At 45.0% G+C, this 23,135-nt stretch overlaps 1 protein-coding gene across 1 annotated transcript; it reads right to left on the bottom strand.

Moving 5' to 3' along the window:
- Nucleotides 1-1,238: 1,238 nt before the first annotated feature.
- Nucleotides 1,239-22,928, bottom strand: LOC132388793 (gastrula zinc finger protein XlCGF26.1-like). Its single transcript, XM_059961203.1, has 4 exons — nucleotides 22,869-22,928; nucleotides 11,679-17,030; nucleotides 4,553-4,721; nucleotides 1,239-1,618 (listed from the first exon to the last, which is right to left on the bottom strand). The coding sequence occupies exon 2, from the start codon at nucleotides 16,617-16,619 to the stop codon at nucleotides 14,895-14,897; it is 1,725 nt and encodes a 574-aa protein (XP_059817186.1). The 5' UTR covers nucleotides 16,620-17,030; nucleotides 22,869-22,928; the 3' UTR covers nucleotides 1,239-1,618; nucleotides 4,553-4,721; nucleotides 11,679-14,894.
- Between the last annotated feature and the right edge of the window lie 207 nt (nucleotides 22,929-23,135).

Genomic DNA, 23,135 nt, shown 5'->3' with positions numbered 1-23,135 from the left:
AGGTTTTAACCGGATTCCATTCAATGACCAAACAACTTTCCTTCTTTTCCATTTTTTATTTTTATTTTCACAAGTGTGGCATTTCATAGTTCTTAGTTATTAGTCAGTAGTCATAAATAATCAGTCATGTCAGTCATTAGTCTAGTCAAGGTTAGTCATAAGGCAGTGGCAGTAGCATTAGCATTAGGATTAGGTGAAAAACTGGCTGCCTCTCGGACTTCGGAGACAATTTTGGACGTGCACCTCCGTTTCTCTACTGGACCGTTATGGTTCCAAACTGGGTGAACTCTCTCGAAGGTTCGCAAGCACTTCTTAAGCCTTGCGCCATTTTCAAGAAGTGCCTGCATGCGATGATCCCGATAGCGGAGTTAAACCAAACGCAGTGACAGCAGTGTTCCTTTCCCTGAAACAGTCTCAACAATTATTTAAAGTTCGGCATCTTACCGCGGGTTGTGACGCTGCTCTCGGACTGCCACTGTGACGCTGCGGGGTCCGCCCAAATGTTCTGGGCAGAAACCGCCCTCAGGCAGTAGGTTCCGTCCTCTCTGCCAGTGAATTCTTGCTCTTCCTTGATACCTTCCTGAAACTCAAATTTGACTTGACAATCATGCACATTTGGTGGAGATGGCCGAGAGAATCTCTTCCCAAAGACTGAGCAGGTGATCGGCCTCTACCCAGTGTGAACTCGCTGGTGTCTCAGTAGATTAGATGACAGCGTGAATCCCTTCCCACAGTCTGAGCAGGTGAACGGCCGCTCCCCAGTGTGAACTGACTGGTGTGCCAATAGTTTGGACGACTGTGTGAATCCCTTCCCACAGACTGAGCAGGTGAATGGCCGCTCCCCAGTGTGAACTCGCTGGTGGTTTTGTAGATCAGATGACTGAGTGAATCCCCTCCCACATTCTGAGCAGGTGAATGGCTTCTCCCCAGTGTGAACTCGCTGGTGTCTCTGTAAGGTGGATGAATGACTGAATCCTTTCCCACAATCTGAGCAGGTGAATGGCCTCTCCCCAGTGTGAACTCGTTGGTGACTGTGTAGGGTGGATGAATGACTGAGTGCCTTCAGTGTGGATGAGCAAGTGAATCCCTTCCCACAGTCTGAGCAGGTGAATGGCCTCTCCCCAGTGTGAACTCGCTGATGTACCTTCAGTTTAGATGAGCAAGTGAATCCCTTCCCACAGTCTGAGCAGGCGAACAGCCGCTGCCCGGTGTGAACTCGCTGGTGAGCCATTAGATCAGATGACCGAGTGAATCCTTCCCCACAAATTCAGCAGATGACCAGTCTCTGCCCCGTGTGAACTGACTGGTGTGTCCACAGGTGGGAAGACCGACTGAACCCCTTCCCACTCACAGAATAGATGAATGGCCTTGCCCAGTGTGTAGCTTCAGTTGAGATTACCGAGTGAATCCATTCCCACAGTCTGAGCAGGTGAATGGTCTCTCCCGTGTAAAATGATGGACGTGTCAATTGGTCAGATGACCGAGTGAATCCCTCCGCAAAGTCTGAGCAGGAAGGATGGCTGATTGAATCTCTTGCTCCTTAAATATCTAGACAGAGACAGCACAACTGGTGTGTTGAGTTTGAATTCCCATAGACAAATTCCTGGTCGATTTTAACCTGTGAAATGATTTAAAAATCCATCAGTGGGTGAAGGACAACATTTGAGATGAGATCACTTGAGTTGCCAAGGTGTGATCCGACATCACACTGTTACAATGAAGTTCAACACAAGTTGGAGAGAGAAATCACCTTCTAACTGGGCACAGTGCTGGTATCTGGAATGACCCTCAAACTCTCTGATGGTCTATAAGAGTGGGACACTTATGCCATCTCCAATCTGTGACTTGGCTCTGTTTGACTCTGTCCATTTGAATTAGTCCCTCTTCCCACTGAGCTGAAAGGGTGTCTGGCCCCACGGTAAATAAACCCTCTCACGTAAATAGCCTTTGTTGACGTGCAGCTGGGGTTTCCCTTTATGTAATGTTAATATAAAGTGCCACAGTTTCAATGCCATGTCAATATCTCCTGACCTGGCTGGTGGCATAGTGGCATCAATGCCAGACTTCAGGATGAAAGGTCCCGAGTTCGAATCCAGCCGGCTCCCCTGCACGCATTCCATCCGTGCTGGGTTTCGAGCTGGTGATCTCTTTGGAAACTCACCCAGCAGAAGTTTCCCCTCATGTTCCCCTGAACGTTTCACCTTTCACCCTTAACCCATGGCCTCTGGTTATAGTCACACCCCATCTCAGTGGTAAAAGCCAGCTTGCTTTTACCCTATCTCTAACCCTCATAATTGTAGTATACCTCCATCAAATCTCCCCTCAATCTTCCACATTCCAAGGAATAAAGTCCTGGCCTGTTCAATCTCTCCTTATAACCCAAGTCCTCCAGATCTGGCAACATCCTTGTGATGACAAGGAAGGGGTTAGGGAGAATTGAGAGTGAGGGAGAGAGGGAGCAAGAAGGGAGGGCTGGAGTAATCTCGGGATTGCTGCCTGTGCCACGCGGCAGTGACAGTAGGAATGGAATGAGGTGGAGGATAAATGTGTGGCTGAAAGATTGGAGCAGGGGGCAGGGATTCAAGTTTCTTGATCATTGGGACCTCTTTTGGGGCAGGAGTAATCTGTACAAAAATGACGGGTTACACTTGAAACCTAGGGGGATTAATATCCTGGCGGGAGATCTGTGAAGGCTACTGGGGAGACTTTAAACTAGAATGGTTGGGGGGTGCGAATCAAATTGAAGAGACTAGGAGAGAAGTGGTTAGTTCACAAATAGAGAAAGCTTGTAGACAGTGTGAGGAAATCTAGGAATAATGGTGCATATTTCCCTGAAGGTGGAATCTCATGTGGTGAAGAAAGCTTTTGGTATGCTGGCCTTTATAAATCAGAGCATTGAGTATTGGAGTTGGGATGTGATGTTAAAATTGTAGAAGGCATTAGCGAGGCCAGATTTTGGAGTTTTGTATACAGTTCTGGTCACGAAATTATAGGAAAGATGTCAATAGAGTACAGAGGAGATTTACCAGAACGTTACCTGGGTTTCAGCACCCGAGTTACAGAGAAAGGTTGAACAAGTTAGGTCTTCATTATTTGGAGCGTAGAAGGTTGTGGGGGGACTTGATAGAGGTATTTAAAATTATGAGGGGATAGACAGAGTTGACGTGGACAGGTTTTTTCCATTGAGAGTAGGGGAGATTCAAATAAGAGGACATGAGTTGAGAGTTAAGGGGCAAAAGATTAGGGGGCAACACGAGGGGTAACTTCTTTACTCAGAGAGTGGTAACTGTGTGGAACGAGCTTCCAGTGGAAGTGGTAGAGACAGGTTTGATTTTGTCATTTAAAAAAAAATTGTATAGGTATATGTACAGGAAAGGAATGGAGGGTTATGGGGTGAGTGCAGGTAAGTGGAATGAGGTGAGAGTAAGCGTTCGGCACAGGCTAGAAGGGCCGAGACGGCCTGTTTCCATGCTGTAATTGTTATATGGTTTTACCGCGTACGATTCTGGTCTCCATATCCGACAGCGGGGAGCTTTAACACATACCCGAACCAACTGCAGCTCAACCCCAGCTGATGCGGGTGTTTCTCCTGTTCAGGTGGCGGTGAGGAAGGGGTTAATCTCGGGTTTGTGTAAATCCAGGGCCGGGTGCAAGTGGCAAAGGGCCGGGACCGAGCCGGACAACTGGAGGCTCCGGGCTCTCCAGTCTTGCATCCCTGGCGTTAGTTTTGCACTGTGTCGGGATCGCGGGATCAGTTTGTTGTGGTTCCCCAAGCTGGGAGGGTGGACGTGGGTGAAGGGGGCCTGTCTATGTGTCGGTGTGGGATGAATGGTCAGAAGGGTGTGGGGCCACTGGCGGGACGGAGGGTGGTTGGGGTACTGTGAGTGATATGACGTGGGTGGATGGGCAAGGGGTAAATTACGTTGTCAACGAGGGTGGATCTGGTCCAATGAATCAGACAGCTCAGCTCGCATGTCCTTTCAGGAGGCCACAATTCTCTCAGCATCTTAATCACTGACTAATCTTCCTGTTAACATTGAGTTTGTTACAGAGCCCCAGAGCCTGGGAATGGCTGGGTGGTAGGAATCAGAGGGTGATGGTGAGAGGCAGTTTCTTGGACTCGAGTTCCATGCTTCGTGACGTTCCCTGGGGTTACACCCATTGCTACTTGTCATCTATGTCAATAATTTGGTTGAGAAAGTACAGGGTATGGGTAGAGAGTCTGCAGCAAGTTCAAACAATTAATGTTTTTGAAAGACAGTCAGTATAAACACTCCCCTCTCTTTCCCTCTCCCCACTCAGAACTGACCAAAAGCTGCATCAGAGGATGTAAGATCTTGAACTGAGTGACCACTGTGAGGGAATGGGAGTGGTTTCAAAGGGCTGGGCTGCTGGAAGCACATTACCAGACCTGGAGTGATTGCAACTGGGTCTGACAGAGGCATAACTGGTTCTGCTGGGCACATTCAGTCTCACTCCCCACTATTACCTACCTTCCTTTGTACAGGTATGTAATGTCTAAAGGACCAGTGTTTGAGTAAATGAGACTCACCAAACATTCTCCTGACTGAATCACTGGAATCTCCGAGTCAGATTGGTTTCTCTCCAGTCGGTGCTCTCAGTCCTCGGGCTGGTACACTTGTTGCTGTTCCCTCGTCTTCAGTCGTGGTTTGCCTCCAGTTGGTGTTTTTCTTCCAATAAATCTCTCACCACAGGTCTAACTTTAACCAGAGAGACAATGAAGCACATTAATAATGAAAAGGAGAACTAAACTTTTCTGCTTAATGTTACTAAGAACAAAACTCACTGAAATTTAAACACTGAAGGCAGATTTAACGATCTCAGTGAACAAACTTTTATTGTCCCTCACATCTCACAGAACGATATGGGATAAGAAGGAGCCATCATTCAGTCATGGTAAGACATAAGACAGAATTAGGTGATTCGATACATCTGGTCTGCCCATCATTCAACCACGGCTGATTTTTATTCCAACACCATATCCCTGTCTTCCCCCTGTAAACCTGAAGCTACTCAGCAATCATGAATATATTAATCTGTCACAAATATATCCAAATTGGAGCCTCAACCAACCTCTGTGGCAACAAATTCCACAGATCAGACACCTTAAGGCCAATTTCTTTTTTCTCATCTCAGTTTTAAAGAAAAGCATCTTTACTCTGAGACAGTGCTGTCAGATCACAGACTCGCTGTCTAATGGAAACATCCACTCCATGTCCACTGTATCCAGGCTTTTCAGCATTCAGTCGGTTTACTTAACCATACATCCCTCCACCACCCCCACCATCCCTCTGAACTCCATTGAGCACAGGTCCAGAACCATCAAATGCTCCTTATACATAAAGCCGAACATTCCTGAGATTACTTATGTACACCTTGTTTGCAACAACTGTACTGAACACATTTCCAGGAATAACAAACAAATTGGTACCAGGATAATTTAAAGGGAAACATTGTGCCTTCTTTAGTGTTCTACTATCACATGTGTTGGCGCGTGGCCAAGTGGTTAAGGTGTTCATCTAGAGATCTGAAGGTTGCTAGTTCGAGCCTTGGCAGAGGTTGCATGTGTGTCCTTGTGTCCAGATCAGCACATCACAGGAAACATTCTCACCCCTAGACTTCCCAGTCTCTCGGTAAAGCAGGCAGTGAAATCAAAGATCCCCACAACCTGGGACGTTCTCCTTTCTCACCCACCCCAGTCCGGGAAAAGACACAACAGCCATAAAGCTCCAGGTCAAATGTGAGGAGCCTCAGGAAACGAGGCCAGTTGGGGGTAAGTTAACGGGACTCAGGGGCCAACATCAGATTTCCCCAACACAACATGGAGGATGCGTGACCACCCACCTGGAGATTGTGAACATGCACAAAGAGATTGTTACATCTATGGTTAAATGGGAGGGGCAAATGGAATCACGTGACTGGTGGGGTCTAACATCCCAGGCATAGTTTCCAGCTTCCTAGCACTCTGTGGAAATAAACAAACTTGCCCCTCACATCTCCTCTCACCTTAAATGTGTCAGACATTTCAAACCCCCAGGAAAAAACATACCCTCTGTCCACTCTACCTATTCCTCTCGTAATCTTGTAAACGTCCATTCAGTCTCACCCCAGCCTGGAGAAAACAACACAAGTTTGTCCAGCCTCTTGAATTAGCTCATGCCCTCTAATCCAGGGAGTATCCTGGTAAACCTCTTCTGCGCCCTCTCCAAAGCCCGGACATCCTTCCGAGAATGGGGGCGACCAGAACAGTATGAAACACTCCAGATGTGAGCTAACAAGTTTTACAAAGCTGCAACACAACTTCATGACTTTTGAACTCAGTGCTTCAACTAACAAAGACAACCATGCCATTTGCCTTCTTAACCACCCGATCAATCTGTGCAGTCTCTTTCAGGGAGCGATGAACTTGGAGTCTAAGATCCCTCTGATCATCGACACTGCTCAGGGTTTTGCATTTAACACTGTACTATCTCATACATTCAGGGGTGCAGTGCTACCAGAGCTCACAGCAGCGCCGCTCTGACACCTCTGTAAAAAAGTCAATATAAACAAGCGCGGAATTTAACAACCCCGCATATTAAATAAAGCGAATTTTACAGAAGCGGGGGTGTTGGCTGGTGGGGAGAAATACCACTAATAACATTAGGATATTTGATTGTTTTTGGTGAAATCCTGGAGCTGTGACTGTTTTTTATTTAGGTATTTGTGAAATTCCTTCTCGCTCGTCCCGTTGTCCAAGGAAGTTGGGAAATACCTGTACACAAATGGAAGCATTTTTCCGCTCTTTCCAATGGATACCATTGGATTCCAGGAAGGAGCTATATTAAGCACGGAATGAACATCGAAACCCATGATTAAGAGTCGAAAATAATGAAAGAAAAATACACAAGCTAATCATCCAAAATCCTCTTCTACACCTGGATAAATTTAGTTTTGTTTTGGAAGCCAAATGGAAAAAAAATTCTAGGCTACAAGCTAGTTTTACGTCATTTCATATCATTAGTAGCTGATTAACTCCTTGGCCTCGCTCCACCAACTGTAGTTGATTGAAAAGAGGCTCTTTTTCTCTTTGTGTTGATTGGAAAAAGAGTAACTTAGTGAGGCAATGAACGAGATGAAATGCATTTCCAAACCTCCCAAATGGTTGCTCTCCTCCCATTAACATTTGTCACTTCCAAAATACAATATTTTCTATTCGTATAGTTGCGATAATAATTTATGTAAAGATTCAAGCTTCTTTAACTTTTTATATATTTAAACACTAAACTGGATGTATGAAGGTCGAACCATGTAACACCAGACGTGTGAGGATGTTTTGAGTATCGACACTCACAGGTACACTTCAATATATTGCGAAAGGGATGGAGCAGTGGACCCAGAGTGAAGTGATAAGCAGGTGAGAGGACGTACAAAGACAGAGGGGATGAGAGGGAGTGGGACGGAGGGGTGTGAGGTAAATTTGTTCACCGGAAGGGGAAATCGATATCCATGCCATCAGGGTGGGTGGGGGCACCCAGACGGAATACAAGTTGCTGATCCCGCACCCTGAGGATGGCCTCATCTTGGCAAGGGATGGGATGACACGTCGGAACGGGAATGGGAATCGGAATTGAAATGTTTGGACACCGGGAAGTCCCGCTCGGAGTGGATGGTTCAAAGGTTAATTTATTATCAAAGCAGGTATCCGTAAATAACGATGAGTTTTTTTTCTCTAGAGAACCACGACACAAAGAAAGCATGAAAGTCGTTCAGAGAAAAAAAAAATGAAACTCCCTCCCGACCCCCCGCATCAAAAAGGACGGCATCCCGATCATCAACCCCCAAAACCCACCCCTCCCGCACAAAAGGGTAGAAAAATATCGACACCCGTTAAAAACGTTCCAACCCGACACAACTGCGGAGGAGCCCGTGTCACCAGTGTCGAGGCGGCCGCATCGGGAGCAGCGGACACAACAGGCGACCCCGGAAGATTCACAGGTGAAGTGTCGCCTCACCTGGAAGGATGTTTGGACAACGGAGGGAGTTCGGCCGTCCGGCCCTTTCACTCTGACACCCCGAACTCCACATCAAATCCGTCCAAACGTATCTGGGCGAACTTTAATGACCAATAAATATAATTCCTCTCAGCGATCAGCTGTCTGAATGATCCCCTGACTCTGAGAGGAAGGGGTATCTATGGTCCACACTGTCAGGGTTTTCAGTTTACCAGGAGACAAAGACTGCAGGGACGAGAGGTTTTCTGTTGACTAATACACTGTGTGTGGATCCCGCTGGCAATTCTGATGTTGTGACCCGAATCGAGACAAACACCACGCTGCCCACTCCACCAACAACACGGCACAGCCGGACACATAACAGGGGACTTTACATCCCACAACACTGGATTCAGTGATGAAACCTCTGATTAATGTTGTCGTCTCACCGAAAAGTCCATTAACCCTAACCCTGCAATATGGTGTAAAATCCCGCTCCCCATATTAACACGGGTTATACAGACCAAAGAGCAAACTGCCGGAGGAACTCAGTGGGTCGGACAGCATCTGTGGAGGGAGATGGACCGTAAACATTTCGGGCCGAGACCCTCCCTCTGGACTGAGAGTGGAGGGGAAATAGTCAGAGAAAAGAGGTGAGGGGTAGGGATGGGGCATGAGCTGGGGAGTGAGAGGTGGATTCAGGTGAGGGGGGAGGTGGAAGGTGAAAATAGTGACAGGGCTGGGAGCTCAATGGTTGGGGCAACACGGAGCTGCAGAAGATGGAAAATAATTCCATAAACAATGAGGTTAGAGAGTATTTGTTATAGAGAGTGCAATGAAGATTCACTTGACTGATCCCTGGAGAGGTGGGGTCATAACCTGAAGAAAGATCAAATGTGGTAACTCTAAATGTCATTTAGAGAATCGAGGACTGAGAGGTGAACACATTGAAATGCAGAACATCATTACCGGTTGAACCAGTGATCCCAGTCTCTGAAAAAGGGGATGGGAATCGAGCCAGTGGCTCTGTGACCTGGAGGTGGAGGGAAAGGGATCGGGGTAGATATGGTGTGGAAAAGTAGACATGTATCTGGTGTAAATATGGAATAATGTGGGGAATGCGGCGGATGGGTCGGGCAGCATGTTAGGGCCGAGGAGCAGAGTCACCAGTTCAGGAGGGAGACCCTCCACCCGTCACCTGATCCCGTTTCCTGTTCACGTTTTTCTGCAGATCTGCAGCATTTGCGGGTCACTGCTCGACGTGTACATGTAGCTTCACCTTTGTCCCTTTCAGAGAACGCAGTGAGATCCGGATCAAATAGCTCCACACAATTAAATTAGATTATTACATTTACACAATTAGAATAGCTTATTACATTTTTTTTATATTTTTGAACTATATATATATACTTACTTTAAGTCACAATTGTTAAGATCTTTTGTTAATTAGGTTCTACTGATACCGCAGAGACAACGAATTTCATGGCATATGCTGGTGCTATTAAACTTGATTCTGATATTGATATGGCAGACCCACCGCCGGTCACCTGATCCCAGTTACTGCAGATCGTAATGTGAGATTGAAGCATTTTCCATATATTTGCTTTCCACAGAAATGACAACTGGTCAGTTTCCTTCTGTGGTTCCGGAGCAGAAGCTCAGTCTGTCTAATATTTCCACACAATTAAAGTGGTGTATTTGTTTATTATCATCACGTACTGAGCTACAGTGAAAATCTTGCCTGATGTACCATCCACACAGATCGATACATTACAACAGTACATTGAGCTCATAGACAACAAAAAAATAACTGTAACAAAGTATTATGGCTGCAGAGAAAGTGCAGTGCAGATAGACATATGGTGCAGGGTCACGTCGAGTTACATTGTGAGGCCGAGTCCATTTTATCATTCATTTGGCTTATAACTGCAGACAGGAAGCCATCCTTCAGCCTGGTGTTACGCACTTTAAGGCTTTTGTATCTCTCCGCCAATGTGGGAGCGGGTTTGCAGCGAGAATGTCCAGGTTATGAGCTTCTTTATGTACATGGCCTGTTTTTCCGAGGGAGGGGAAGTGTAGGGAGAGTCCATGGAGTGGAGGCTTGTTTCTCTGATGTTTTCTGCTCTCCAAAGTTCTCTGCAGTTCCTTGCAGTCATGGGCAGAGCAGTAGCCATACAAAGGCATGAAGTATCGACAAGGAGCTCAGAGACCTCGGCCTTCACCCTGCCTTGTGTAGCTGGATCCTGGACTTCCTGTCAGATCACCAGCAGGTGGTAAGAGTGGGCTCCATCTCCTCTGTCTCTCTGACCCTCAGCACACATACCCCACAGGGTTGTCACTTTGGCCCTCTCCTTTACTCTCTGTGCACCCATGACTTGTGTTGCCACCCACAGCTCCAATCTGCTAATTAAATTTGCTGAGAATACTACATTGATTAGCCTAATCTCAAATAATATCTTTCAATCGATCAAATGCCTCCTGACAAGGTTCGGTCCAAACAAACTTTTCACCCATCTTCAGGAGATTAGTCAGAGGAAGAGCGAGAGCAGCAAAGTTCTTACAGAACTTACGATAACATCCATCCATTCCCAGAAACCTTCTAAGAGCCTTCTTACCAATCAGAGATATACTCTTCCCAAGTGTCACTCCCTGTGACTAAGTCATCAACATAGGCATCTGTGTGTTCTAACCCTCGAATTTCAAAATTAATCATTCTCTGGGATGTTCCTGGAGCATTTTTCTTTCCAAAAGGCAAAACATTGTATTCATACAACCTAGATGGTGTCGCAAAGGCAGAAATTTCTCTATGTCTGTCCGTCAATGGAACACACCAATACCCTGTCAGCAGATCAATCTTTGTAAGAAATTAGCTATTCCAACTTTATCGATGCAATCATCTATCCTAGCGATAGGATAGACATCTGTTTTTGTTACTTCATTTACCTTCCCATAATCTGTGCCCCTGAATCTGTTTCCACGCTTACAACAATTGCTCAGCCAATTTACATTCTCTACGTTCATGCGATATGGGTGTTGTTTAATCGGTTTGGCTTGACCAGTATCTGCATCATGTAATGAGACCGTGGTTTGCTTGCGAACATCGGGAAAGAAATCTTTAAACTTCAGAATTAATTCCTTCAGCTGTTGTTGTTGCTTTGGCTGCAGATGAGCCGACTTGTTATCAATGTTTTCTGGAACAGCGGAGTTCATTATCCTAACTGGGACCACGTTTGGCTTGTGAAAAGTCTCAGACGAGTCAATTGTTTCAAGCTCAGGGTTGCCAGATTCATATGTTTTGACAACAACTCTCACAGATGGTGCCAGATTGTCAAAACAAGGCTTTATCATATTTATGTGTGCCAGGTGTGTTAGTTTACGTAGGTTGTGTGTTGTAATAACATAATTCACATCATTAAATTGAGTGACTATTTCATACGGTCTATTGAATTTCACCTGAAGTGGATTCGTCAACATAAGGCAAGCACCTTATCTCACACCTGGTATTTTCTTTCAGAACCCTGCTTATCAAACCAACACTTCATTTTGTTTTGAGAAATCTTTAAGTTTTGTCTCGCTAGACCACAGAATTGGTGTAGTTTATTTTTGAAATTTAAAACATAGTCTAACAAGTTAACATGTAAATCCCCACCAATCCACCGCTCCTTTTACAAGGTCAAAGGTCACCTCACTCTGCGTCCAAATACGAGTTCAAATGGAGTAAAGCCCAATGATTCCTGAACCGACTCTCTTACTGCGAACAAAAGCAAATGTATTCCTTCATCCTCGTCGTTTCCATTTTCAACACAGTATGTCTTAATCATTGTTTTGTGGGTAGAGTGAAATCTTTCTGAAGCCCCTTGTGATTCCGGATGGTATGTAAATGATGTAATTTGTTTTGCTCCCAGTTCAGAAACTACCTGCTGGAATAACCCAGATGTAAAATTACTTCCTTGATCAGACGGGATTTCTTGAGGCAAATCGAATAAAGTAAAAAAAAAACTCAGTAAGAGCCTTCGCGACAGTTTTAGCTTTAATATTTCTGAGAGGTATTGCCTCTGGGAATCTGGACGCAGTACACATAATAGTTAGCAGATACTGATGGCCAGCTTTAGGCTTTGGCAATGGGCCAACATAATTCTCTATAACTTTAGAAAAGGGTTCACAGAATGCAGGTATAGGTCGGAGTGGGGCCACTGGGGTGACCTGATGAGGTTTAGCCAAAACTTGACAACTGTGACAAATCCCAGCATTAATTTCTGGTTTACCCTGGTTATCCCTGCTACTCTTTTCGAAACTCTTACTCAGGGTAACCATAACCTTATGAGTTAAAGCAAACTGATCTGCTAATCTAGCAGACTCCTGCATAGTGGCAGCATCATTTCCATCTAAATACATCTTTATGTCATCAGGGACACACTTTTTGGATTCTTCAGTTAAAACCAACTCGTTCAAGCTGTTAAAATCATCATTTACATTTTTATATGTGCACCAGCGGGCAATACACACAAATTACTCATAAGCAAATTTCATATAAGTCTGTTTCACAGGTTTCTTCAAATTTCGAAACTTTTGCCTTTATGCTTCTGGGACCAACTCATAAGTTTTGAGCACAGCCTGCTTCACTAGGTCATAATGTGTGGTGCGTGGCCAGCTGGTTAGGGTGTTGAACTAGTGATCTGAAGGTCATGTTTTCGAGCCTCAGCCGAGGCAGTGTGAGTGTTTTTGAGCAAAGCAATGAACCACACACTGCTCTTGCACGTTTATAGCCCAGTGGCGATGATTGGTGCAGTATAAAAAATCAGCTGCTTCATCAACTGGCAAAGCAGTATAGGCATGCTAAGCCTTTCCCTTTATTACACTTTATGAGACAATTTTCTGTCTGTTTTTCTGCTTCTGTAGCCTCAAACTGCCTCTGCCTTTCCGCAGCCTCCATCTTTAATTTTTCTCACTTGTACTGGAGCTCAAGCTCACGAGGTTCACTTTCAGGAAACACCTCCAACTCCTCCACTTTAAACACACCCTCAGATACATAATGTTCAGCTGGTATCCTCTGCATCTCCTCATTGTCAATTTCACCTTAGCAAGTTTTAACCTTTCAGCAATACTCAACAACTCAACACTTCTGGCGTCCTCTAATGCCACAGAGGTTGGCGCTTCCTGACATCGATCAACATCCATTGCTGCAAATTTTCCAAACAGAAATAAATCAAAAGAGATTTCCCCAATGAAATTGATAATTAATCAATCCTCAAATTTGATCATATCCCAGAAGCAGGCCCCATTTTGTTACGAACCTTAACGCTTCAGAAACGAACCAGCAGCAACAGACTACTACTGGAGTCTGTTTTTGATGTGAAAACCACAATGCTTATTAGTATCCATTTATACTATAGTAACTTAAGCAAATTAAATGAAAATTAACAGTGTTATGTGTATATATGTGTGTAAATATAACTCCCAAACTATTGAGCTCGGGGAAAACAAGGCTTGGAGTCTGCAGGTGGTAAAGTATGAATGTTCAGTTCATCCACAAAACAGGTGATGAGAGAGATATTTGTAATTCAGGGTAAATGTCGAACAGCAATGGAGATGAGGCTGAGTACAGAGCTATGGTGGAAATCTTTGTCACATGGTACGAGCAGAATCATCTGCAGCTTACTGTGAAAAAGACTAAGGAGCTGGTGGTGGACCTGAGGAGGGTTAAGGCACTGGTGACCCCTGTTTCCACCCAAGGGGTCAGTGTGGACATGGTGGAAGATTACAAATACCTGGGGATACGAATTGACAATAAACAGGACTGCTCAAAGAACACACAGGCTGTTTACAAGAAGGGTCAGAGCCGACTCTATTTCCTGAGGTGACTGAGGTCCTTTGACATCTACCAGACGATGGTGAGTATGTTCTACGAGGCTGTGGTGACCAGTGTTATCATGTTTGTTGTTGTGTGCTGGGGAAGAAAGTTGAGGGTAGCAGACACCAACAGAATCAACAAACTCATTCGTAATGCCAGTGATGTTCTGGGGGTTGAACTGCACTCTCTGACGGTGGTGTCGTAAAAGAGAATGATGTCCAAGTTGCATGCCATCTTGGACAATGACTCCAATCCGCTCCATAATATACTGGTTAGGCACAGGAGTACATTCAGCCAGAGACTCATTCCACCGAGATGTAACACTGAGCGTCACAGGAAGTCATTCCTGCCTGTGGCCATCAAACTTTTCTAATCTTCCCTCGTAGTGACAGACATCCTGAGCCAATAGGCTGGTCCTGGAATTATTTCCACTTGCAAAGATTAACTTATTATTATTTAATTATTGATGGTTTTATATTGCTATATTTCTACACTATTCTTGGTTGGTGCGGCTGAAATGAAACTCAATTTCCCTCAGGATCAATAAAGTACGTCTGTCTGTCTGTCTGTTCTACAGGTTCCACAGTGGTAAAATGAGAGACCAGTTGCTGTAGATTTTATCCGTCATCTTTACAAATCTACATACGAATTATCACCGAAAGTGACTTGTCATGAGGGGTATCATCTTCAAATGAATGACCACGTCACACCCAGGCAAGGGTTAACACATAAGTGGACTTCACAGGATACCTCAAATCAGATACACGTCTATGGATCAAACAAGGTGACAACCACACATTCAATGTACAGTGAATGGATAATTAACCCACCCTTGTGGGCACAGGAAAGTTCTAAACAGTGACCTTTGGCCACTAGTTCCCTGGTTTCAATCCTTCCATTTTTCATCCGTCTCCATCTGACTCTGAGTGTCTGTGTCCTCGGTTAAAACAAAACAAGCTGCGAGCGATGTAAACAAGCTGCAAGTCAGACTGATTCACCTTCTTAATCTCTCTTAAAATGACAGTCCATATCAAACGAAACCTAGGGATTCATAACAATGGCCACTCCCCACTATGAACTGACTTGTGTTCCAGTAGTTGGGATAACCGAGTGAATCCTTTCCCACAGACTGAGCAGGTGAATGGCTTCTCCCCAGTGTGAACTTGGTGATGTCTCTGTAGGTTGGATGACTGAGTGAATCCCTTCCCACAGTCTGAGCAGGTGAACAGCCTCTCCCCAGTGTGAACTGACTGGTGCGCCAGTAGGTGGGATGACAGAGTGAATCCCTTCCCACATTCTGAGCAGGTGAATGGCTTCTCCCCAGTGTGAACTCGCTGATGTCTCTGAAGGGTGGAAGAGTGTGTGAATCTCTTCCCACATTCTGAGCAGGTGAACGGCTTCTCCCCAGTGTGAACTCGCTGATGACTATGTAGGTTGGATGAATGAGCGAATCTCTTCCCACATTCTGCGCAGGTGAACGGCTTCTCCCCAGTGTGAACTAACTTGTGTTCCAGTAGGTGGGATGACTGAGTGAATCCCTTCCCACATTCTGAGCAGGTGAATGGCTTCTCCCCAGTGTGAACTCGCTGATGTCTCTGTAGGGTGGAAGAGTCAGTGAATCCCTTCCCACAGTCTGAGCAGATGAACGACTTCTCCCCGGTGTGAAATCGCTGGTGACTCTGTAGTGTGGATGACCAAGTGAATTTCTTCCCACATTCTGTGCAGGTGAACGGCTTCTCTCCAGTGTGAACTTGTTGATGACTCTGTAGGTAGGATGACCGAGTGAATCTCTTCCCACATTCTGAGCAGGTGAATGGCTTCTCCCCAGTGTGAACTCGCTGATGACTCAGTAGGGTGGATGGATCAGTGAATCTCTTCCCACAGACTGAGCAGGTGAACGGCTTCTCCCCAGTGTGAACTCGATGATGTCTCTGTAGATTGGATAATTGAGTGAATCTCTTCCCACATTCTGAGCAGGTGAACGGCTTCTCCCCAGTATGAGCTCGCTGATGCTTCTGTAGGGTGGATGAATCAGTGAATCTCTTCCCACATTCTGCGCAGGTGAACGGCTTCTCCCCAGTGTGAACTCGCTGATGTCTCTGTAGGGCAGATGAATCAGTGACTCTCTTCCCACATTCTGAGCAAGTGAACGGCCTCTCCCCAGTGTGAACTCGTTGATGACTCTGTAGGGTGGAAGACTGAGTGAATCTCTTACCACAGTCTGAGCAGGTGAACGGCCTCTCCCCAGTGTGAACTCGCTGGTGATTCAGTAGGTGGGATGACTGAGTGAATCTCTTCCCACACACTGAGCAGCTGAACGGCTTCTCCCCTGTGTGAACTCGCTGATGACTCTGCAGGTAAGATGACTGAATGAATCTCTTTCCACAGACTGAGCAGCTGAATGGCTTCTCCCCTGTGTGAACTCGCTGATGTAACAGTAAGCTGGATGATTTAGTGAATCCTTTCCCACATTCTGAGCAGGTGAAAGGCCACTCCCCAGTGTGAACTTGCTGGTGTGCCAGTAGTTGGGATGACCGAGTGAATCCCTTCCCACACTCTGAGCAGGTGAAAGGCCTCTCTCCAGTGTGAACTCGCTGATGACTCTGTAGTGTGGATGACTGAGTGAATCCCTTCCCACATTCTGAGCAGGTGAATGGCTTCTCCCCAGTGTGAACTCGCTTGTGACTGTGCAGGTGGGATGACTGAGTGAATCCCTTCCCACATTGTGAGCAGGTGAACGGCCTCAGCCCAGTGTGAACACGCTGGTGTGCCATTAGGTCAGATGACTGAGTGAATCCTTTCCCAGATATTCAGCAGATCACCAGCCTTTGCCCAGAGTGATCTGACTGGTGTGTCCACAGGTGGGAAGACTGACTGAATCCTTTCTCACACACAGTACAGGTGAATGGCCTTGCCCAGTGTGAATGTGCTGATGTACCTTCTGAGCAGGTGAACGGCCTCTCTCCTGTGTAAAATGACGGGCGTGCCAGTTGGTCAGATGACGGAGTGAATCCCTCCCCACAGTTGAGCAGGAAGGATGACCGAGTGAATCCCTCCCCACAGTCTGAGCAGGAAGGATGGTCGATTGAATCCCTCGCCCCACTTCTTAAATATCTGGACAGAGACAACAAAACTGGTGTGCCATGTTTGAGCTTCCTGGAGATAAATTCCTTCTCATTTTTAACCTGTAAAAGATTTACAAAATCCATCAATGGGTTTAGGACAACATTTCAGATGTGATTACTTGAGTTGCCAAGGTTTGATCTGGAATCACACTGATACAGTGAGGTTATACCCAGGTTGGACAGATAAATCATCTCCTGACTGGGCACAGTCAGGAATGACCATCAATTCCCTAATGCTGTTCCTGTTTCTATAAGAATAGGGCATTTCTGCCATCTCCAATTTGTACCTTGGCTGAGTTGGACTCTCTCCATTGGTATTATTCTCTGTTCCTGCTAAGCTGCATGGGTGCCTGGCCCCACAGTAACTGAAACAGTCTCACACAAATAGTCTTTCTTGATGTGCATCTGGGATTTTTTTTTATGTATTATTAACTTTAAGTGCCACAGTTTTAACGCCATATAAAAAATTCCTGTTGAGGTGAATGGTTGGTCTCCACAGCTGTTAAAAAGACAGAGTGAATTTTTGTAATATTTCACATTCTTGTAGAAAATTACAACACAGAAACAGGCCCTTTGGGCCATCTAGTCTGTGCTGAACTATTTAATCTGCCCACTCCCATACCCCTACCATCCAGGTACCTACATGAACCTCTGAAATGTTGAAATTGAGCTTGCATGCACTTCTTGCGCTGTCTGCTCATTCCACACCTGGATGACTGACTGTATGAAGAAGTTTCCCCTCATGTTACCCTTAACATTTCACCTTTCATCCTGAACCCAGGGCCTCTGGTTGTAATCCCACCCCATCTCAGTGGTAAAAGCCAGCTTGCATTTACACTATCTATGCCCCTCTATCACAATCAAATCTCTCCTCAATCTGCTATCTTCCAAGGAATAAAGTCCTGACCTGTTCAATCTTTCCTTATAACCTAAGTCCTTCAGACATGGCAACATCCTTGTGAATTTTCTCTGAACTCTTTCAAAGTCCTTACATCTTTCCTGTAGGTTGTGAACAAAACTGCACTCAGTACTCCAAATTAGGCTTCAGCAATGTCTTCTGCAAGTCAACATAACATCCATCTTTTGTTGTCAGTATTTTTGTTCATGAAGGCCATTGGGCTAAAATCTTCCCTTCCGTCTCTATCTAACTGTGATACCACTTTCAGTGAATTAAGGACTTTCTTCTTCAAGAGGTCCCTTTCTGCTATAACACTCCCCTGTGCCCGACCAGTCACTGTGAAAGACCTCCCTTGGTAGGTCAGACCAAAGTGCCACAACTCACACTGGTCTGCATTAAATTCCATTTTCCATTTCTCAAACCATTTTCCCACCTGGTCCAGATCATACTGAAAGCCCTGATAGTCCTCCTCACTGTCCTCTACACCACCGGTCTTGTTGTCATCCACAAATTTGCTATCCAGATTACTGATATAGATGAAAAACAACAACAGATCCAGCACTGATCCTTTTTGCAACCACTAGTCACAGGCCTCCAGTCAGAGAGGCAACCATCTGCTACCACACTCTGGCTTCTCCCAAAGACAGTGTCTCATTCAATTTACTGTCTCATCTTGAATGCTGAGTGACTGAATCTTCTTGACCAACCTCCCATATGAGACTTTGTCAAGTGCCTTGCTAAAGTCCATGTAGACAACATCCACTTGCCTTGTCTTCATCCACTTTCCTGATATCTTCCTCGAGTAGCTCCATGAGATTGGTTAGACATGACCTATCATGCACAAAGCCATGCTGTCTATCCTTAATCAGTCTACATCTATCCAAATACTTATATATCCGGTTCCTGCACTTATGTCCCAATGACTTTCTCACTACTGCTGTGAAATTCACCAACATATCACTTCCTAGCTTAATTTTAGAGCTTTTCTTGAACAGTGGAACAACATTGTCTGTCCTCCAATCCTCCAGTACCTCACCTGTCACTAAGGATGATTTAAATATCTGTGCTTGGATCCCGACAATTTCTGCACTTGTCTTCCACAGGGTGCCAGGGATCTACATTTCAAGCCCTGGGGATTTATCCACACTAATTTGCCTTGAGACAGCAAATAACTCCACCTCTGTAATCTGTCCAGGGTCTCTGAAGTTGATGCTGCTTTGCCTCACCTCTATCGACTCTGTGTCCATCTCCTGAGTCAATATGGATGCAAAACTGCTATTTAAAACCTCCCCCATCTATTTTGTCTCCCGTACAGATTACCATTCTGATCGTCCAGAGTGGGCATGTTTCTGTTCTGACCTTCTCCACGTTTCTGTGACAGAGAAGCTGGCCAAACCTGACTGGAAGGGGAATCTGGTAGGAATGACGATGGAGCATCAATGGCTGGAGTTTCTGGGAGCAACTCGGGAGCTGAGTGATAGACACATCCCAAAGAAGTGGAAGCATTGGAAAGGCAGGAGGACACAACTGTGGCTGAAATGAGAAGCCAAAGCCAACATAAAAGCCAAAGAGATGGCAAACAAAAGAGCAGAAACTATTGGGAAGCTTTTAAAAACCAAGAGAAGACAACTGAAAAAATTGTCGGATGAGCTCACGGTGTGGAATTACGATATTGCAGTCATTACTGAGTCTTGGTAGCACCCAACTGTCTAAGGTATTTAGAGGAACAAAATATCCGGGGCCTCAATATCTCTTGAAAACCAAGGTTCCCTGCACCAGTTACCTTTCTACTTTTAGTTTTGCAGGCACGTACAAACTCTACACCTGCAAAATTTCACTTCTGAAGAACTCCCACTCACCAAGTGCACATTTGCCAGAAAACAGCCTGTCCCAATCCACACTTGTCAGATCCTTTCTGACGCCATCAAAATTGACCTCTCTCCAATTTAGAATCTCAACCTGTGGTCCAGACATCTCTTTTTCCATATTTACTTTGAATCTCATGGCATTATGAGCACTATTCTGTGTCACCAGCCCTAGATCATTTTCTAACAGCCTATTGCACATTTCTACATTGGGAATTCTACATTCCGATTATGGGCACATTTGACAAACTCTACCCCAACTAACCCTTTTACGGTATAGGAGTCTCAGTCAATATATGGAAAATTAAAATCACTTAATATATCAAGCTTTGTTTCTTGGCATAGTCTGCGATCACTAGAGAAAAATTTGTCGCTCTAAATTCCTCAGACTGTTGGCTGGAGCCAAGTTCCTGTAATGGCTGCAATATAATAATATATGTTCCATACACACTGGTTGTCTGGTGACAAATACACAACAGTGCTCTTTCACTTCAGAGCATTGAAATGTTTGAAATAGGGACCTAAATCCTAAGAACTTTCTACAGGGTTACAATTGAGAGTATTGTAACTGGCTGTGTCACTGTCTGGTATGGGGACTGTACTTCCCTCAATCGCAGGACTCTGCAGAGAGTGGTGCAGACATCCCAAAGCCAGGACCAGCAAGCTCTGGGACAGCTTCTTCCACTAAGCCATCAGACTGACTAATTCATCCTGATTCATCCTGTATCTCTATGTTATGTTGACTGCCTGTTGTACACACTATTTATTATGACTATAAATTGCACATTGCACATTTAGTCAGAGACGTAATGTAAATGTTTCTTCTCCTCATGTATATGAAGGATATAAGTAATAAAGCCAATTCAATTCAATTAACCCCCTCCATTATTTGTTCTGTCATTCTGGCTCCCTCCCTGCCTGCAACTTTAGTTTGACTCTCCCACTAGCACTTGCAAGCCTTACCACTAGGACGTTAATCCTCTTCTAGTTATGTTCCCCTAACTATCGAATCCCTATCACACATTTGACTTAGCTCTGCCAGATAATTCCTCCTACAACAGTTTCTAAAGTGTCCCACCTGTTATTGTGGAAAAGCCAGGTGTTACAAATTTCAAAGCCTTATAAATACCGACTCCACAAACCTTGGCCCAACAATCAGCAGCCACGGGCTCCGCTAAGTCCCTGCCTTGCACTCTGAAAATTAAAATACATAATGCCCACAAAGCAAGAGAAGACAGCAAAGGTTTTGCAGTTAGCCATTTCCTTAGTTCGTAATGTACTTAAGAAATGTCAGGTAACAGGAATGGTGGAGGTCATTTTGAGGTCTAGAAGACCAAGAAGTCCTTCCGAGAAAACTGCTCGTAGGATTGCTAGAAAGGAAAATCAAAACACCCGTTTGACTGCAAAAGACCTTCAGGAATATTTAGCAGACTCTGAAGTGGTGGTGCACTGTTCTACTGTGCAGCGATAACTGCACAAATATGACCTTCATGGAAGAGTCATCCAAAGAAAAATTTCCTGCATCCTCACCACAAAACTCAGCATCAGAAGTTTGCAAAGGAACATCTAAACAAGCCTTATGCATTTTGGAAACAAATCCTGTGGACTGATGAAGTTACAAAAGAACTTATTGGCCACGATGAGCAATGGTATGTTTGGAGAAAAAAAGGGTGCAGCATTTCATGAACAGAACACCTCTTCAACTGTTATGCAAGGGGGTGGATTGATCATGCTTTGGGCTTGTGTTACAGCCAGTTACATGGGAATATTTCACTGGTATATGGAAATTGAATCCAATTAAATACCAGCAAATTCTGGAAGCAAACATCACACCGTCTGTAAAAAAGCTGAAGATGGAAAGAGAATGGCTTTGACAACAGGATAATGATCCTAAACACACCTCAAAATCCACAATGGACTACCTCAGGAGGCACAAGCTGAAGGTTTTGCCATGGCCCTCACAGGCCCCTGACCTAAACATCATCGAAAATCTGTGGATAGACCTCAAAAGAGCAGTGCATGCAAGACGGCCCAAGAATCTCACAGAACTAGAAGCCTTTCAAACAAGAATTGAAAGACTCTTGGCTGGCGACAGAAAGTATTTATAAGCTGTGATACTTGCCAACGGGGTTGTTACTAAGCACTGACTATGGAGGGTGTCCAAACTCAGGCCCTTTTCCTTTTTTATTATTTTGAAACTGTAAATGATGGATGCAAAACAGTAATCTTGCTTAAAATATTAAACAATGTGTCATCTATAACTTTATGCCTTTTGGAAATCAGGTCATCGTTTTACTCGCTTAGCTGTTCTCAGGAACAGGAATTTTGAGCAGGGGTGCCCAGACTTTTGTATGTCACTGTGTGCAATTTTCTTACTAAATGATGCTTTAAAAAGTCAGACTTCCAAATATCACTCCCCTTCTTCCCACTTGCAAATTCTCCAGCAAATTTTGCATCACCAAAATGCAAACAGGTACAACCAGTTTCTGTATTTTACATAAATATTTCCGCTGAACCCTCCCGCAAGTGACGGACGGTGATGAACTCGGTTATGGCAATGCCAATGAATATGAAGGGAAGGGGGTGGTAGTTTGACTCACTAGAGTCTGGCATATTTGTGATTTGAAGGCTACTTGTTGCCCAGGACAAAGGTGTTTGATATCATTATGTACCCAGAGAGAACGGGTCAAAACATGTCCTCACGTGTAGAATAGTCCAGAACAAGAGGAGGTAGAACAAGCAACACACACAAAATGCTGGAGGAACTCAGCAGGCCGGGCTGAATCTATGGAAAAGAGTACTAATGCTGTTCCAGCATTAAAAGAGTTCCAGCTTCTGCAGATTTTCACTTGCTGCGGTTGGAGATAGAACAAAATTGATTTTCTCAACAGCTGATAGAAAGATTTTGTTCTCTTTTTCCGAATTCCTAATCCTCGCATTCAGTTAGGTAGAGCTCAGCTCTGTCTGTGAGATCTATCTGCTCCCGTTCCCTGATTAGCCGGAAGCTCCCCGGGGCCCGTGTACGGATCGTGGGGCTGACAGAGAAGAAAAAATCTGGCCTGTGCTGAGTTTGCGGGCCACAGTCTCCGGTTCTCACAGCAATTGTCACCCAATTAGAGTCAGAAAAACCCTTACCTTTCCGATCCTCCCGACATTTTGTATACAGCGCGCATGCGTAGTTATCGGAGACGGCTGCGATCCTGACGCCTGCGCATCTGATCGGTGCTTCAAACGACAGCGAAATTTTAAACGCGATGAATTATGGGTAAGTATGGTGCCATTAAAAGATTCTGCAGGGACCGGTTCCACGTCCATATCTCAGTTTTTTTTCTGTGTAGAAAACTCAGCAGCTTTCTTAACGCAGAAACCGGCTCCCATAAACGATACACTCAATATCAACAG

This window comes from Hypanus sabinus, unplaced genomic scaffold, assembly GCF_030144855.1.
Source record: "Hypanus sabinus isolate sHypSab1 unplaced genomic scaffold, sHypSab1.hap1 scaffold_412, whole genome shotgun sequence".
Lineage (NCBI taxonomy): Eukaryota > Metazoa > Chordata > Chondrichthyes > Myliobatiformes > Dasyatidae > Hypanus > Hypanus sabinus.
This window is presented reverse-complemented; position numbering and strand designations above follow the sequence as displayed.

What these genes read in the sequence shown, in the direction of transcription:
- LOC132388793 (XM_059961203.1), bottom strand. Translation starts at nt 16,619, where the DNA reads ATGGCACACCAGCGTGTTCACACTGGGCTGAGGCCGTTCACCTGCTCA.